General features: G+C 38.7%; 1 protein-coding gene across 1 annotated transcript; it reads left to right on the forward strand.

Moving 5' to 3' along the window:
- Window positions 1-2,278: 2,278 nt before the first annotated feature.
- On the forward strand, window positions 2,279-4,306 carry LOC131943038 (GATA zinc finger domain-containing protein 21-like). The gene has a single exon (XM_059303046.1). The coding sequence runs from the start codon at window positions 2,331-2,333 to the stop codon at window positions 3,657-3,659; it is 1,329 nt and encodes a 442-aa protein (XP_059159029.1). The 5' UTR covers window positions 2,279-2,330; the 3' UTR covers window positions 3,660-4,306.
- The last annotated feature ends 15,945 nt before the right edge of the window (window positions 4,307-20,251 follow it).

Genomic DNA, 20,251 nt, shown 5'->3' on the forward strand with positions numbered 1-20,251 from the left:
CTACTTTAGCACGTTCAACAGTCTACTGTAGTGCAACCTGAGCACACTTGAATTGTGCAAAGTACAGCTACTTAAGCACACATAAATATCCCAATGTAGAGCTACTTTAGCACAATACAATATTTTAACGTCTTACTACCAAATACCACAGGCCTTAAGTTCAAGGTTATGCCCTGGTTACGGGGCAGGTGATCGAACTTTGATCTCCCCCCCCCCCCCCCCAATCACTCGTGCTGTCATAAACACTCTGACACTGAAACGAGGGAGGGGGGAAATAGTGTGTATGGGGGAGGGGAGGATTAAGTACTTAGTCTGAACCTACTATAGTGAAAAGAGAGAATCTAACAAATTACATAAAAGTTTTACTGAAACAATCATTATAGGTAATATGTAGGTCTATAATCAGCCAATAGATGATAATAGACATAGGATTGACAGAAAAATAATAGAGAAAAAAGAGGATGAAAGAAAAAAAGTAGAACAACAATTAGACCCAGAGAACTAGCACAGGTCTACATGTCTGACTGAAGTGACCTGCCCTTGTCCTGACCTGATATCGATCCAAGGTAAGAGATCGTATATCAAGATCTAGGCGATTGATTGTGGTGCTGGTTGATTGGTTTATGTATCGATATAATCTCCCACCTATAGATCTCTTCAATATTTAAATACGGCCGGCTACACACACGCGCACACACATATAAATGCATGTATATTACTATGTATGTGTTTCAGTATGTGTTGTATGAGTAAATATATAGTCCTACCTACATATATATATATATATATATATATATATATATACATACATATATATATATATATATATATATATATATATATATATATATATATATATATATATATATATATATGTATATAAAAAAGTGTATATTTTAAGTCTATTTATTTTTAAGCATACATTTTTAGGTATATACACACACACACACACACACACACACACATATATATATATATATATATATATATATATATATATATATATATAGGTATATATATATATATATATATATATATATATATATATATATATATATATATATATATATATATATATATATATATATATATATATATATATATATACTTATTTATATATTTTATGTATGTATTTAAAATGTATGCGCATATTTTTCCATGTACTTTGTTTATAAGAAGGCCCCAGTATTGACCTGTATGGAACAAATCATTGTGACACATTGAAAGAGGTCCACAAACTTAGGTTTATTTCTTACACAAATGCGGAAGATCCAGACTAAAATCTTCCACTCTAATCAAAAGACGACCTTCGTCTTATCTAATTTATTGGTTTCCTATCTCTCGGCCTAGTCTTGCTGACATGCTTTGATTTAGACGATAGTTTAGTTCGGCAAGTTCGATAACTTGGGGCTGTGTTTACAAGGTTAGAAGCGGGTTGTCTCCGACTAGATGTGTTAACATTGTTGGTGGTGAAAGTGCAGATTTATGCAATGATCTCCATCAACATCATCCTTATCATCATCATCATCATCTTTTGCAGCAGCAGCATCTCGTCTTCATAATCATATCATCATCATCATCATTATCAATCATCATCATCATCAATCATAATCATCATCAATCATTACCATCATCATCATCATCAATCATCATCATCATCATCATCATCAATCATCATCATCATCAATCAATCATCATCATCATCAATCATCATTCATCAGTCATCAGTCAGTCATCATCATCATCATCATCATCATTATCATCACAGCAGCTGCAGCATGTTTTTACGTTCGTGCCCAAGACACATGAGGCAAATCACTTAAAGTCTATTCGTTTTAATGATCTCGGCATACAAGAGGAGATAGTGTGGTCAGTACTATGCCGAGCCGCCTATGTTTTCCTAAATGAGTCAGGTACCCATCAGAGCTGGGTGGACTCAGGTACATCCTACAGATCTAAAGACCGACAGAATCCTAGACCCCATGACTCGAGCAAGTAGAAATCCATTGAGTTCATCCAGCTCTCATGGGCACCTGGCCGTAGTTCATGATAATAAAGTCTATTAGTAGGTTGTTGAACCTATTACTGTATTCCGTAAACCCGATCTCCACATCATCTGCCCATTACAACCATCTTGTTAGATAAGCCGCATTTTTAACTGGGAAAAGAAGTAATTTCTCTTACTTTGTGTTTTTTTTTTTGTGTAGTGTACTGTTTGGTTTTCAAACTTTATATTTCTTGTAATAAACATTCTAATTTGTCTATTTCAGTGTTGTACAACAGCATCAAGAATTGAAAACTTTAAAGAAAACTAGCTTTGTGTTTCCATCATGACATCAACACTGCGACACCAGAGGTTCGAACCCAAGCCAGCCACGAAACCCAAGACAACAAACGAGAACCTGACCACGAAGCGGAAGACGTCATTACTTTCTGGCATGTCTCCGGAAGCCAGGAAAGCCATGCTGATGATCAAACAGGACAGCAAAGACAACGTCACTGCGCATGTCGGAACCGGAAACGGTCTAAACACCAAAACGAAACCGCTGGTTTCGACGTGCAGGCAAAGCGACAATAACAACAACAGCGATGTTAGTAAACACCCAGTCAATAAAAACGAAACGAAAGAATCGGACATTCCCGCACAACAAAATGGCGGGAAGCACACGAAAAGCGAGCAAGAGGTCCAGAGATTCCGCAACGTGAAAGCGTTTTCTCACGCGACGAACGTCACGGCGAGATCACGGAGCACGCTGTCACGCACGGAGAAAACGTACTCCGAGGAGGGTCACTACGAGAGCGGCTTCCCCTTTGACCAAACCAGCAACGACAAAATCACCACCAGCAGCCTCTACAACACCAACTACGAACACGACGACGACATGAATAACGGGAACCCCCGCGTCTTCGAATACGACGACGAAAGAAACGACGGCTCGGATGACGAAAACGAAAGTAAAAATAAAGAAGTCTCGTCTTCAGAGCAGGAATCTGAAATCCCTACGAGTTTCGTCTTGGCTTTGGACCGCGCTTTAGAAGAAAACTGCATCAGCCGACTCCGGGGCGACATCACGGACACGATGAGGATTTCAGAAACTGGCAAAGTTCGCGCGCTTGACGGCGGACGTTTGGCCAACGCCCAGGAAGTTGTCGTCAACGTCTGCCACGAAGACGATAAGGAGCTCGTCTTTCACGACGACGACGAGGAAAGTCTGGAAACGGCGAAGACGATCTCGCAGATTCGCGTCAACATCTGGATGGAGTACAACGCCAACTTTGAGCACGAGAAGGATGAAGCCGCCGCGATTGACCTTGAACTTTGCTCCGACCCGGAACCCAGGCTGGAGGCCAAACCGGAAAGGTCGTTTCTCAAACCGCCAGCCGTCACGACGGCGACGCCGCGAGGTCGGGAGATCAAAACCTCCGCCAGCAAAATGGATTTCTCGCCACGGAACAGAAGTAAATCGGTACGTAAAGACGGCAACAACAACAGCACCAACAACAACAACAGCAACGGGAGCTACAGCAGCGCCAAAACTAAGTCTGCGACTACCGGCAGCATCACAGATCATTCTTCAACGAGACTGGGGTCCGTCAAGTCCACAACGGATGCCAGAATTCCAGGATCCAAAGACAAAATCGCAATCCGTTCAAAATAAAATCAACACTGCAGTAAAATATTGACCGTCGAAACGCTTAAAGTTGACATCTTTTCTTTATAAAGTTTTGTAATTTTCTAGCAGATACAAAAGACTGTCTTCAAAACTGTCGCTGTTGTCTGTATTAGAGACTTGCCAAAATGTTTTTAAAATAAACTTTTCACTACAATTGACAATCAAAAACGTATCTCTGATTTGAGACTTGCATCAATATCTTTTTTAAAAAAAAACTTTCACTGCTCTTGTTCACAACGTTCCTGAATGTGAAGACCTACATCGCTCCGTGCCAACATCGAACTCTGTAAGGTTTTAGTTTTGATGGAGATGAGACTCGACGTGTATGGGGACTTAATAAAAAAGCTTTACGCTTTCTGACATAAATTAAGACCCACAGACGTACTCGGCCACAAACTAACAGTCTAACAAAACTGAAAAAAAAACGACACAATCTGACGCATTCCGAAATAATCTGACAAGATTTTTCTTACACTATCTTACATCACTACAATAGTTGTCTTTCAAATATTTATGTAATCATGTTTTATTTTAACTTATAAAACTGTAAATAAAGTGTGGTTTATGCTTTAATATATTTATTTTGATGCATCGTGGGATTGTGTAGACTACTGGTCTGAAGTAAATGTAGATGTTGTAAGCTTTTTTTGTAAATTATATTTGTATTTCGGTTTGGTCAGTTTTTTGCTTTGATCAAGTTAGGTTTTGGTAACGTTTAGTTTGTTTTGGTAAAGTTTAGTTTGTTTTGGTTAAGTTTAGTTTGTTTTGCTAAACTTTAGTTTGTTTTGGTAAAGTACAGTAAGGTTTGTAAAATCCTTGTGTGGTCAAGATTGTTTTGGTTAAGTTTGATTTATAAGGATTTTATTGATAATGGTGTACCGTTGTTGGGTTGATAAATTTTGAGTGTTGGATTTCTTTAATTCAATGCAGGGGGTGTATTGGCGATACAGAAAAGTAAAATGTGTGTGTGAAAGAATGTGTGTTGCGTCTGTGCGTGTGTGGGTAATGTGTGGTTTGTGGTTCAGTTGTGGTGTGGTAAGGTGTGTGGGTCACATCAAAGTTTTGACCAACTTATGGAGATGAAGTGGGGATTAACTGTTCCCCCCCCCCCCCCCCATACCCAAAACTCTGACCTGGCTTACTTAAGCGTGTGTAAACATTAGAGGTCAAAGTTGAAATGTCAAAGTTTTACAACCAACCTATAAATAGTAGGTGTAAAGGATCAATTACCTGTGTTTCATTTGTAGGATAACCACTATGTAACTCCACCCGACTTATTTGAAGTATAACTAACCATAACTAGACTTACATGTTGAAAAAAAACGCACAATCAGATAATTCCAGTGGGTAAAAATAAATGCACACGCCTCGAACAATCATGGGGCAAAAATTATCCCATGATTGGAATTGTTCCATTTAGCTGAATGCATTGCTAGTCAGAACTCAATCTTTCCGCTTGATTAATTTCTGATAAATTAAAATTAAATTAACAAATCCCAGTTTTTAAAAAATGTAATACTTGCATTTATATTTATTTATTACTATGTTGATTGTATAACATGCCTTTAATTTGAATTTATAATCTTGAGTTTGTTTCTTTCCATATTTTTTATGATTATTATGTTTAAATGCCCGGAGAGAGTCAATAAAGTAGATTTTGTTTTGTAAGATTTTGCAATGTAACATTTATGTCAATAAATGATTTTGGTATCAACAAAAGAAAGTGATTGCCTTTACAATTGACCAAATTAACACTGGCTGAAATAATTTGTCGAATAAAATATTGACTAAGGACGGCATGGTCGGTGAGTAGAGCGCACGCCTGCCCACCCAAAAGCCTTGAGGTCGGATCCCAGACTCATGTCAGTAGGAAGTCCCTAAGTCCACCCAGCTCTGATGGGTACCTGACTAACGTTAGGGAAAGAAAAGGCGGCTAGGCACAGTGCTGAACACACCATTTCCTTATATGCCAAGGTCATAGAAACAGGTGAACTCTACTTCATCTGCACACCTCGCGGTCTGAAAGAGTGTCTTCTCTTACACGCTCTTTACATAAAATATGTTAATGAAAAAAAAAGTGTATGTATAGCAATAGGTTTCTACTTTATATTGTTATTTTATTTATTTTTCGTTTTAATGTAATATGACAATCTGGAAAGTTGGAATTAGATAATAATGAGCTCTAGAAGAAGTGCTAGCATCTAAAAGATGTTATGAAAGAAGAAAACGTATGAGCAGCTCCCCTTGGTCGTTATTCAATGTCAAAGGACTTTTGAAAAAGTGTCAAACAAATTAAATTGATTGTCCTTTCAAAAAAAAGAAAGAAAATATGTAATCCCATTGTATTAATGTAATGTATTTCCTGATCCATGTTATTTTATATTCCTTATATGCCATGTTGAGTGCGCTATTTTCTACTTGTAGAAGCCGTCAAGATCTGCAGGACAGATTATGGGCATGGAATAAAGTTGTTTTAAATCTTAAACTTTTTCCTCGTGTGTTTTTCTTTCTTAGGTGAATAAGGCAGTTTAACGGTAGAAAATACTTTAGTTCACCAAAACAATTATTAATAAGCATTAAACATCTAACAACTTTTTGAGACAAATTTAAGAAGTGTTGCTAATATTAATCGGTAGTACCAAAAGGCCGATACAGAAAGATGGCCATCATAGCTAAATGATGAGGACATAAGGAGACAGGATATCAAAAAATAGCAGTGGCGTAGCTAGGGTAGAGCGGGTGAGACTGAGGGGGCGCCAAAATGGGTAGAAAAATTTAAAGCTAATTTTAAGCTGTGGTAGTGAATTGTATATAGTCCAGGTTAAGAAAGTAAACGGCTGCATGGTTTCACACGCTCATTTAACTGTTTTCTCTTTGTGTGGCACCACAATAGAAAGCTTAACAGGAACGTGACTAGTAAAAAGCACAACAAACTTGTCCAACTAAGTGGGGAGGGGGGGGGAGGCGTTTTTTCACCAACTTTAAAAAAAATTGTATATATAAATGGACGGGATGGGGCCGGAATGGGTCAATACGACTCTTGGACAGAGTGCCATTTTAAGGGTTCTTGATAGCGGCCTATAATCTGATTGGGCTACTGACTGCTTTGTTAGACATTACAAAATTTGAAAATTAAAAGCTAATTTTTTATGCAGATTTTTTTTCCCTTAGAACTATATCGAAAAATGGACGTTATACTAAATTTTAAAATTTAAATCATTCCTTAGGACTTCTTATGCAGTGTTTCTTCCAGACTTTTTTCTCCGGGGGGGAGGGGGCACTTGATATTTACGGGGGGGGACACTTGATATTTTGGGGGGGGGGGGGCGGTGTCAACATTTTCCGGAGGGGGCGGACACTAGTAAAAGTATATCTCTACTATATAAATTCCATCTCGTTCGGAGGGGCGGTAGACTCTCTGAAACGCTCTTCGGGGGGGGGGGGGCAATTCCTCCATGTTGGGTCCATGAATTTTAAAAACATTGACATGAAATCAAGGCCTACGACATCATTTGTTTATAAAATCGGCATCGACTACCCTGTCGCAGTAACTGACCTATGACCGACACAATTCTTTGTTTTATTTTGGTCCACAAACTTGCATAGGGCCACTCCAACATAAAAGACAAAATTTCCCCCCACTCAAGAAAAATTAATTCACGAATGTTTACTCAATTTTTCAGGTCGACCCTTGGCTATTTTTAGCTCATAATTACCACTGTTCAAACAACGTTGACCGGCTTGGCCAGGATTTTCCCACAACGAAAAGCCAAACTGTTATGAGTAAACAGCGGAGCGTATTCAGAACGGACCAAACGTAATCCATTATACCTTTCCGAATCGATTACGTATTCAACGGTATCGATGACACATCGCGTGCCCTTGTAATGGAAATGTGAGATACGTTGCATTTTATGAGCTGGTTTTGTGGGGTTTTTTTCGATACAGAAACTCGGAATGAATTAGCATTTTTATAGGTTTGTCCTGGTTGCTTACTATGAAACTACGCACTTCTAAAGGTGGTGATATTATTTAGTTGCGGAGATTTAGATATCGTTCGCTAACAATCAAATTTAACTAACTGGTGTGTTTGAGAGTTGAATTTTAGAGGGAGGTAAAAGTTTGTGTTCTTGACTGAAATTAAAGTGTATGCTGTAGACTGAGGTTAAAGTTATGCTCAAGAGTTAAAGTTAGTGTCCTTGAGTTGGGTTAAGTAAATTGGTGCCCGAGACTGAAGTAAAACTTATGCTCTAAATTTAGTTTTAAAGTAGTGCCCTAGACTGAGGATAAAGTTAGTATTCTAGTGCTCTAGACAGATTAAGGTTAAAGTTGGTGCCCTAGTGCCCTGGACTTAAGGATTAAATTTAGTGCCCTAGTGCCCTAGACTTAGGTTAAAGATAGTGCCCTAGTGCCCTTGATTTAGGTTGAATTTAGTCTCCTAATGCCCTAGACTTAGTTTAAAGTTGGTGCCCTAATGCCATAGACTGGTTGAAGTTAATGCCCTACACCTAGATTAAATTTAGTGTCGAACATTGTGACAGCATGCACTTACCTGTAAGAGATTGTGTTTGATAAGAAAAACCAAACTTTCGGGTCACTACTTTGATGGGACGGAACACACTGGAGTAGGTTGAGTGAATTTGTAACAATTGACAGTTTTACATAAGGGGAAAGTCCAGCCGCTATAGCTAAGATTCGGCCAGACCATGTCAAACTCAGACAACAAACACCGTACAACATGAACCAATAAAACAGACAAAATAAATCCTACTTAACAAACTCTGGACAACAAACACTTGACATCAAACCCCATTCAACAAACCCTAAACAACGAACCCTAGTCAAAAAACCCTAATCAACAAACCCTAATCAACAAACCCTAATCAACAAACCCTAGTCAACAAACCCTAGTCAACAAACCCTAATAGACAAACCCTAGTCAACAAACCCTAATCAACAAACCCTAATCAACAAACCCTAGTCAACAAACCCTAGTCAACAAACCCTAATAGACAAACCCTAATCAACAAACCCTAATCAACAAACCCTAATCAATAAACCCTAAGCAAGAAACCCTAATCAACAAACCCCAGTCAACAAACCCTAATCAACGAACCCTAGTCAACGAACCCTAGTCAACAAACCCTAGTCAACAAACCTTAGTCAACAAACCCTAATAGACAAACCCTAATCAACAAACCCTAATCAACAAACCCTAATCAATAAACCCTAAGCAACAAACCCTAATCAACAAACCCTAATCAACAAACACCAGTCAACAAACGCTAGACAACGAACCCTAATCAACAAACCCTAGTCAACGAACCCTAATCAACGAACCCCAGTCAACAAACCCTTATCAACAAACCCCAGTCAACAAACCCTTATCAACAAACCCCAGTCAACAAACCCTTATCAACAAACCCCAGTCAACAAACCCTAATCAACGAACCCCAGTCAACAAACCCTTATCAACAAACCCCAGTCAACAAACCCTTATCAACAAACCCCAGTCAACAAACCCTAATCAACAAACCCCAGTCAACAAACTCTTATCAACAAACCCGAGTCAACAAACTCTTATCAACAAACCCCAGTCAACAAACCCTAGTCAACAAACCCTTATCAACGAACCCCAGTCAACAAACCCCAGTCAACAAACCCCGTACCAGTAAACCCCAGACAACACCTGAAACCCGATCACCTGCCGGCTTACCCAACACACACCTGACGTAAAACACGAGTTTGAAATCCAATCCCGAGCACCCACGGGATCAGAACCAAATCAATCACCTCATCGATAATCCTTGATTTAATATCGATCAGGCGGGCTGGCTACAAAGGACAGGTAAATCCATTAGCGAGACCAATCATTAAGTCATTTCATCATATGCGGGATCTGTGTCTTGGGAAACGTGGGGGGTTTTAATCCGACTTCCGGTCAGCCGGCATCCGGAATATTATTTTCCTGTCTCCGGAAAACTATGTGCCGGTTTATGCTGTATAATAACATTTTTTGATGTTTTGTTTGAGAGCTTAGTTAGTAGTGATTGGTGATGGGCGGATGAATAAAAATGATTATCTGTTTGTTAGTGGTTTCTTTGATTAAGGAAGTTGGTGGGATTTTGTGGCTGATGGAATTAAGATTTTATGCCGATTGTAGAATATTTTAAAATTTAATTTTGCGATGCTATCGGTGTTTTTAATTACTGAGGCTTATTATTTTCTGGGTTTTTTTTTTAATATGTCATTGGATGTTTTTTTAATTATTCTCTCGTTTGAATTGTTGGTAATTTTTAGTTGAGGTCAGTGGTTCTTAACTTTCTTGTAGGTACCGAACCCCACCAGTTTCATATGCGCATCAACCGAACCCTTCCTTCATAGTTATGTCGTCCGCACCTACAAAATGCGATCGTGAATCATTGGAGTCTTGACCTCTTCTGAACCCCAAAGACTTATCCACAGAAACCCTGATGGTTCGATAGAATCCAGGTTAAGAACCACTGGTTTAACTAGTTAGTTGTTGTTGATTTTTTTTCTTTTTCTTCTTTTTTTTTTCTTTTTTACTTTTTTTTATTTGTTGGTTGGTGGGTTGTTTTTTTTTTTTTTTTTTTTTTTTTTTTTTTTTTTTTGTGAATATGTTTGTTGGTGGTTTCTTTTGTTCTTTTGTTGATTTGATTGTTGATAAATTTTTTTTCATTTGGCGGTTAGTAGGTTTTTTAAATTTCATTTGCGTGTTAGTGGTTTTCTGATAATCCAGGCCTCCATTCTCTTATGTTTCTAATTTAAGTTTCTCTGCTTTACCAATGACGTATGTTTAATCATCGAAGCTTCAGACAAAACTATATAACATTAATTTATTTTTAAGCAATATTTAAGGCAATGTGTAAAATGTTTACAAAAATCATATTACTTGCTAATATTGCTTGAGAATATGCCATTCACTGTTTCTTTCACTCATCTCTACTCCCCCCCCCCTTTAACGTAATATAATTTATATAGAATTATTAGAGTATATTAACTTTTACCGGTGCACACCTCAACCCCGTTCCCCGGAAAATTTAGTCCGAAGGTTTCAGGTGCCCCCACCCCCCACCCGAGGGAGAAAAAAGTCTGAAAGAAACATTGGTATCATTTGTATTTGAAACACACATACACACACAAACATTTATATATATATATATATATATATATATATATATATATATATATATATATATATATATATATATATATATATATATATATATATACATATATATATATAAGTATCGCAGGTAAATCACGTGCTGATCACGTGACTACCGTCTGAAGTTAATGAAGAACTCTGACGTTAGCTAACACAATAAGCCCCCATTCATCTAGAGCACATTCCAACACCAGCTGATAGACGAGGGTTGGGGTCGTATTGATTCGGCCACAATGTCGGGGGCCACGTCTACCGTCAGTCGCATTCAGGCTGGTCTGTTGCTGGTTCCTCGTCTGGAACTTAAGTGCAGATAAGCAAACTTGCTATTAGATAATTGATTGACGGGGTGGGGGGGGGTGGTGTTAAAGGCCTACGTCTTGAAGGAAAAAAATATATAATATAGTAATACTATAGTATGTATATATATATATATATATATATATATATATATATATATATATATATATATATATATATATATATATATATATATATATATATATATATATATTTTAAGATTTCTCATTCGAAAGTTATTGGTTTTTTTTCCCTCGTTAATACGTATGTCCGTAAATGAAACCATGTACCAAAGGTGAGGGAAGGGGTGGTTGCGACTGTGGGAGGGTAGTCTTTGGTGGAAGAAATGTGGGGGTTGGTTGAGGGTGGGTGGGGGGTTTCAGTACATTGTTATTGTTCTTTAATGTTTGGAACCCGTTTTAAATCATAAAACTAGATCACAGATGGTAGTTCTTAACGAATTATTTTATTAAATGAATTTATTCTGTTTTACTGAGCTTCCTTTCGAATTATGCTCGAATGTGTTTTTATTAACACTAGATACATTGTATATTTCTTACCTGAAACATTAAGAAGCCGTACCTCAAATAAAAATATCTTACGTCAGACTCTAAAGAAATTGATGACTCATATGTGACATTTCCTGTCACGCAAGTATGACATGACTTAGTTAGGAGGTGACGCCACGGTTAAGATTAAATTATCCTAAATTGTGACATTCCTGACTCATATTTGACTTTTTTTCACGCAGATAAGACTTGTTTTACTAACTCTATGTGATATTTCCTGTCACAAAAATTGTGACATGACTTAGGTTGATAAGACACGGCTAAGATTAAATTATTTCCTCCCCCTGTTTGACATTCCTGACCCACAAGTGACATTTCCTGTCACAAAATTTGTGATATAACTTAGGTAGTTAAGACACGGCTAAGATTAAATTATTTCCTCCCCCTGTTTGACATTCCTGACTCACAAGTGACATTTCCTGTCACAAAAATTGTGACATGACTTAGGTTGATAAGACACGGCTAAGATTAAATTATTTCCTCCCCCTGTTTGACATTCCTGACTCACAAGTGACATTTCCTGTCACAAAATTTGTGACATAACTTAGGTTGTTAAGACACGGCTAATATTAAATTATTTTCTCCCCCAGTGTGACATTCCTGACTCACAAGTGACATTTCCTGTCACGAAACTGTGACACGACTTAGCATTTTACCACACGGCTAAGATTAAAACCTCCCTTCTGACATTCCTGGGGTAGCTACGGGCGACACGTGACCAGAGCCCCAGAGATTCCGGCTGTTTGTTGACCTCTCGCGTCTCTAGACTGCGGGGGCGGAATGAGTGGAGTGATCGCCGGAATTCGAACATGAAGTCATTAATTAGCCTAATCACGGCACGGAGAGGTTAAAATAGGAAACAACACCATTCCTTACTTAGCTAATAACCGAATTCCGCTTTTTGTTTGCGCTTTTATTTTTAAATATAAATTTCTTATTGAATTTTGTTTTTGTAAAATATCGACGGACTTATTATAAAAAGCAGATGTATCATTCACTAAAATCCATTAAGATTAAGACGTCTTGCGTCACGTTTATTTTTAGCACTGTTGTACTATTCTAAGAACTTTGGATCTTAAACCTAGGTTCAATCAAACCCTACGGGTTCGATGAGTCAGTCTCAGAGGTTTTGCGGAGGTCAAGAAACATACATGAACCATTTGATTCACGATCGAATTTTGTCACTGTGGACGATAGAACTAGAATCTATTTTATTTATTTATAAACTTTGCGTTGTTGCTTAAGAAGTGAAGGGTTCGGGGAATGCGCCTATGCTATATATGAAACTAGTGGGACTCGGTAATCCCAAAAGGGTTAAGCTGAGAATTTTTGTCGCTTTAAATCAAATGTATTGTAAATATTCACCTATGATGACCCCCAGAAAACTTCGATCAGCAATACTAACAACAGCATTGGGCACGATATAACCACAGTTGAGAAGACAGTCTATGTAGAATGTATGGTAAGGGCTTACTTAAAGATACACATTTTATATGAGGTGCGGTAGAAAAAAAGTGTAAAGATACAGAAGAAGCTTCACACCATCATGTGATAGAAAGTATTAAGTACCATTTCAAAAATAACGGTTCTCGAGTTCGAACCCTCGGGCAGATGAGGCTCGTTAGCTGGGGACAGCCACTCTTCTAGGAGAGACAACTCCAAAATCAACCAACTGCTGCCTTGTAGCTTATTCTTGGTATGGAAGCAAATCCAAAAAGAAAAGCAGGCTGAAATCGGAGTCAATGGCCTCAATGGCGCATAACCAGTTGACACGTATCCTTAGTTGTGATGGAGGCGTGGTCGAGTCGGCAAAAGCTCATGGTTGATAAATTCGAAAAAAAAAGTCTCGATTTCAAACCCTCTGGCAGATAAGGCTCGATCCCCTCCAACACTAAAAATTAAGAAAGAAGAAGAAGAAGAAAATAACGGTCCAATGGCAGGTGAAGTAGAGTTCATCTGTTTCTGTCGACTATCTGCCTAGCCGCTTCTGCTTTCTCTAACGTGAGTCAGGTACCCATCGGAGCAGGGGGGCTCAGAGACTCCTGGGTCCGCACAGGAACATGTTTTTGAAGAAAAGATTGTACAGCGCAGAGGCGTAGGGGGGGGGGGGGGGCGGCGGGGGGTGCGGTCCTCACCGGATGACACCATTTAGGGGGGGGGGTGACACCAAGGCAAAAAATAGCAAAATATATTGAGAAAAATGATAATTCCACTTAATTAAGTGATTAATTCGAGTGTTAAATAGTCTTTTAAGAGGTGCAAATCGAAAGCTTGAGGGGGGGGGGGGGGGGGATTGCATATCGAAAGTTTGAGGGGGGTGCTAATCGAAAGTTTGAGGAGGGGGGGGTGCAAATCGTAAATTGAAAGTTTGTCCCCGGGAAGGGTCGCTACGCCTCTGGGGGGTGACACCATTAAGTGCCGCACCGGGTGACACCCGACCTCGCTACGCCATTGGTACAGCGTATTAGTTTCCGATTTGTCAGGTTGTATCATATACATGTAGAACTCACATAAGATAAATAGTGTATGATATGCTGATGCTATGGGGGTATGGGATATTTCAATGTTGGAGGGATACAACAGACATGTAGTTGTTTGGATCTTAACATTTTTATATTACGTCAACTTTTTAGGTTGAGATGGGGATAATGAGTGTTTCTTTCTGGAATCTCTCCGGAACAAGTCACCCCCACCCCCGGCAACACACACACACACACACACACACCGGACGTAATAGAGAAATATATATAATTTATATAAAAAATATATAGGCCTACACTTTAAACAATGTCTCCAGTTCGAATCCGTGTTTTATTAGTAGAATGTCCCTGAGTCCACCCAGCTTTTAAAGGGATGCTATCTCAAAATGGGCATAGTGCTGAACACATTGTCCCCTTGTATGTCGAGGTCATTGAGATGAACTCTACTTCATCTGCCCCATGTGTCTTGGGTACACATGGGAAAAGAACAAGAAAAAATGTTCGCCTACCTTCACCCCCCCCACCCCCCCCCCCCACCCCCACAAACACACACACTTTCAAGTGAACTCCCTCCCACGTAGAAAATCGTCTGACATTAGATATGGGCAGGGCCGGCGCTACCTATAAGGCGAACTAGGCGGTCGCCTAGGGCGCCATCTCTAGGTGGGGGGGCGCAATTGGTTCAATCTCTATTATCAAAAATAACGAATAACTTTTAAAAAGGAGTATTTATTTATAGGCGAATCTATTTCGGCACCCAGGACGAACTATAAATTTTGCAACCCCACCCCAAAATTAGGTCTATATCATCATCATTGGCAGACCAAAGCTAACACCCTGGTCCTCCAGGTTGGGGGTTGAAACATAAGGCTAGCAACCCTATCTCGTAAAAAAATATACCGCTACAGAAACTGCAAGTACACAAATCCAGCACCAACTTGGTCAAGGGGGATCCTCTCTAGAAGAGCCCATGATGCCTGCTAGTGAAAGCCTAACGAAAGCTAGTTTGCTGACAAATCTCCTAACGCCCTAACGGAAGCTAGTTTGCTGACAAATCTCCTAACGCCCTAACGGAAGCTAGTTTGCTGACAAATCTCCTAACGCCCTAAAGGAAGCTAGTTTGCTGACAAATCTCCTAACGCCCTAACGGAAGCTAGTTTGCTGACAAATCTCCTAACGCCCTAACGGAAGCTAGTTTGCTGACAAATCTCCTAACGCCCTAACGGAAGCTAGTTTGCTGACAAATCTCCTAACGCCCTAACGGAAGCTAGTTTGCTGACAAATCTCCTAACGCCCTAACGGAAGCTAGTTTGCTGACAAATCTCCTAACGCCCTAACGGAAGCTAGTTTGCTGACAAATCTTCTAACGCCCAAGACCAAAACCAGATTAGGGACCTGGAACATCAGAACCCTATATGAAAGCAGCAGATCAGCCTAGGTCGACAAAGAAATGAGTAGGTATAAATTAAAAGGTCTATATAGGCCTATATTTATTCACGATGGTGAAAATGCAACCCCCACCTCTCTAATTTGGAAAGGTCGGGGTGCGTTTTCTCTTATTTCGAATTTAAATTTCGAACATTTTAATAGGGTTTGTAAGTCTCGTTTTCTCTGATTTTGAATTAGAAATCTGTCCTGGTGTATAGGGTTTTGTAATGACGGGGTGTTCGAAGTGTTGTCACTTATTTGTTAAGTTTTGATGAATCGTTTAGATTTGGAAGTAACGGCGGAAGGCTGTTGCTGATATGATTTCGTAGGTATAAAGTATCTAAGTGTTAAAGTGTCGTATTTATTTAGTTGGCTGTTGTGTAGTTGAAGGTCTAGTGGAATCTGATTGGTAGTAGAGAAATGAGAATGCAGGAGATGAAGTATCGTAGTTCTGGAGTTCTGGAGTATTGATTCTTGTGGTATTAAAGTATCGAATTATATTGACTGTTAAAGTGTAGTAGTAGGCAGAATTTCTTCCAGGCATCTCTTCGGGGAATGAAATTTATATAGAAAATATATACTTTTAACAGTGTCCGCCCCCCCCCCCCCGAAGAAAGTCTACCGCCCCCGAAAATTTCAAGTGCCCCCCCCCCCCCCGGAGAAAAATGTCTGTAAGAAACATTGGTAGTAGGTCCAGTGAAATCGTTGATGATTGGGAGTAGGCGTATCCTTTGTTGAGCTTGGTGAAGTAAACGAGTTGGTGTCGTAGATCTGGAGCAGCGATTCTAGTTATGTTTAGGTATCGAAGTTTGATATGTGTTGTATATGGAGTAGAGTATATCGAGTAGTCAAGTTTATCGTAAATTAAATTATTTAAATTCAGGACGGAACACACTAAAAGGAAAGGTAGGCGTTCTCTAGTTGAAAAATCTTTAGTTTTTTAGGAATCTATATTACCACTCTTAAAGTTTTAATATTTATTAAATAAGATGGAATTTATAACAAACTGTAAACTTTGTTTATTCTAATTATAATTTTTTTATATTTGATCAATAATTCTAGCAATGTCTATATCAGTTACCCATGTTTGATTTTTTGGAAAGACATCCCTTTATTTAGGGGATCCAAAATTTTAAAATATAGTAGGAACTAATCGTACAATGTAAGGTATGGCATCAATATTGAATAGAAGTATGTTATAATAAAGCTACCATTTTTAGACTTTCAAACAAAACCTAAATATAAGTATTCAACTGGTAAAATATATTGTTTTCACAAGATTACATAGCTAATTTGGAAGACTTGTTATAAATATTATGTAATGAAATTTACAGCGTTTTATTGTGTTTTTCAAACAGGTCTTAGTTACACTTGGTTAATTTAGCTATTCTTGGGAAAGTTATTTCCCTTGAATAAAATTTTGGTATTTAGATTTCCAAATGGAAGGTAATTCGTTGCTTAACTTTAAATTCACTTCAAATTCCTGCATCTTAGGTTGACCGTTTACTTATAAATACAACTTTGAGTTATTATTTGCTATTGTAAAAATTATATAGAGCTTAATTTCTAAACAAAATAGTTTGGTAGGTTTTTTTTAGCATTATCAAGTTGAAAAACAAATACATCAGTAGCCGTTGTAGATTGCAATACTTAATGTTAGAAGACATACAGTCTTAGTCGTAAATTCAGCAATTGTATGCAATTGATATTAAATTAATATGTCACATTTAATGAATTGTTTTCTTATACACATGTTTTAGTAATTAATTTTGTTAAAGGGGGCGTTTTAATAAGTTTTACCTAGGGCGCTAAATAACCTGGCGCCGGCACTGGATTTGGGAACAATGTATCACCTTAATCCCTCACAGCTCTATCTTTCCAAGAAACTAATCCCCCTCCCTCATGCTGAACCCCCTCCCTCATGCCGAACCCCTTCCCACTCCTCCCCCCCCCCCCCCCTCTGCCCAGTGATCGGTGCTTCGTTTAACGACCAGTCGACGCAATCAGTCAATGGTTGAAATACGCGAATGCGGCGGACAGTGAAATCTTTCCGCGCTTCGATGAATGCCGAATAATGGTGCCAGATACACCCGCATGCTCCATTGACAGGACATAAACCTGTCAATAACCGGCACTTTGGAACCGGCACTTTGGAACCGGCTATAGAAACCCGGCTCTAGAATCTACTATTCCTTTCCCAGCCTTATATAACTTCAACTCTAATGTTTAAAATTAATCTGTGTTAAATTCGAATAATTTCTATTTTAGTTCAGCTTAAACCCTACTTTTCACTGTTGTTATTGTAAATCATATGATGTTCAAAGGCCCTAATCATTATAATAACCCTAAAACTAAGCCTATCCGATGTATCAATATTTTTAACTATGACTGACTTGCACACCTTAAGTAGAACAAAACCCTAAACTAAACAATGTTTGGAGTTAGTAAATCCAGCTGTATAAAAAAAAAAAAAAAAAATAATAATAATAATAATAATAATAATAATAATAATAATAATAATAACAATAATAACAACAATAATAATAATAATAATAATAATAACAATAATAATAATAGTAATAATAATAATAATAATAATAATAATAATAATAATAATAATAATAATAATAATAATAATAATAATAACAACAATAATAATAATAATAATAATAATAATAATAACAATAATAACAATAATAATAATAAAATACAGCGCTTGTATGCGCATATAGATCGGCGTGGTCGGGTCGGTAAAGCTCAGTACTGCTAAACCAAAATGTCCCGTTCGAACCTTCAGGCAGATGATGCTCAATAGCTGGAGACAGCAACCCATCTAGGAGAGAAAACTCCAAAAATCAAACAACTGTTGTCTTGTAGTTTGATCTTGCGTGGACGGTAGACAAAGACTATAGAAGCAATCCAGAAAGAATTTAAAAAGTCTACAACCTATATGGCTCATTACATGTTGACACGTAATACTTAGTAATGTTTGAGGAAATCGCTTCCAAAATTACAGTTAATAACTGAGAAAAGGTATGCATATAGAGGTATACTGTATAGAGAAGGAGGCGGTGTGGTCGATCGGTCGAGAGCTCAACTACTAACCGGAAGATTTGGAGTCTAATCCAGATTGTATCTTTCCCTTTGTTTACAATGGCAGATGATGCTCATGTCCGCCATGCTTTGCTGAGATTCTGATTCGCGTGGGTCTAATAAAGGCGAGTTGATGTTTTACTGAACACACATCAAGCCGAACATTGTAGTGAATGAGCTGGCGTTAATTAGTGTGTTCTATGTGATAAAAAATATTTCATAAAGTGCAATATGTGACACCACGGGGCAGAGTTTCTTCCGCCCCCCCGACGGAGAGAAAAGTCTGGAAGAAACACTGCCACAGGGAGGTATATATTTACAGCAACGTACGCAACAACAGGCAAAGGCATGAGGGGGAGGGGACGGGATGTTTACAAAATATTCGATTATTTAAAAACACAACCTCCTGACACGTTACTATGGTGTCGTTTTTTTTTAAATATCGGTATCCATTTTAGGTTAGTATTAGGATTAGCACTAAAGAGGTTGTTTTTTTTCAGACAAGGCTTTGAGAGTATGTGTGTGGAAGGGAGGGTGGGGCCATTTCCCACACCGCCCAGGAGCAATTCCACCCTCCTCTGTGTGTCCGTGCTACCCCGGAGATAAACATGTCTGAAAGAAACCCTGGCACTACACTTAGGATAACCGCTAGGGTCAGGGTTAGCTTGTGTTAGATGTAGAGTAGGGGGCCGGGGTGAGGGCTTTGGTAGCTGCTGTACGCGTAAACAAAACTCAAAACAGTCTAGATTAAGTCTTGCAGAAATCTTAATCACACCGCCCATTAACTATTCACAATCAAAGTCAGAATATGGAGGCATCTATACAATAAAATATAAATCTATCTATATATATAATTCTCTTCTCGGAGACCCTAGAAAACACCAAGCTGTAAGCGCGCCTAGCAGTCCCCCCTCTTCCTCTCTAGGCATATCGCTGGTGAGCTGTGGTTCACGCTAAATGTTTACAATCGTAGCGACAGGTTTAGTAACGGCTATTAGAGGCAGATAATTTAGTTTGAAACGATTTTAAACTTAGGGGAGGTAACTAAGATGAGGCTGCTTTCACGAGGGTGGGGGTTGGGGGGGGGGGGGGGGTAGGGGTTTGGGGAAAGGAGTGTTTTAGTGTTTTAAAGCAAATATTTTCAGTGGCAGCATTGGTACTGTCGAATTCACAAATCATGAATTACTGAAAATTAGAAAATAAAAAAAAACTAAATAGCCGCGTATGATACGCCGCGGGCCGGCTCGTTATAATTAATGGCCTCCGAATCAAAAGCCCACCCCTGGATCGCTCAGAGTCAGACACCTTACCCTGCCACAAATAATATCAAACATAACGGCAAGGTCATGGCAAGCGCCCATGAGTGATACACGTAGCGCGCGCTGGACGCGGTGCTAGCCAATCGCATTGATCCGAAAGGTAAACAAATCGTTTATGCTAATTCGTAAAGTTTCTTCAGCGGTCGGGCCTTCTCCTCTCGCACGTAGGCCAGAGTTGCAGCAAAGTCAAGGTCGGGATCTG

The sequence above is a fragment of the Physella acuta genome, unplaced genomic scaffold (genome assembly GCF_028476545.2).
Source record: "Physella acuta isolate Inbredline_101_S28 unplaced genomic scaffold, ASM2847654v3 ptg000438l, whole genome shotgun sequence".
Classification (NCBI taxonomy): Eukaryota; Metazoa; Mollusca; class Gastropoda; family Physidae; genus Physella; species Physella acuta.

Coding starts and splice junctions, on each gene's coding strand:
- LOC131943038 (XM_059303046.1), top strand. CDS start 2,331: ATGACATCAACACTGCGACACCAGAGGTTCGAACCCAAGCCAGCCACG.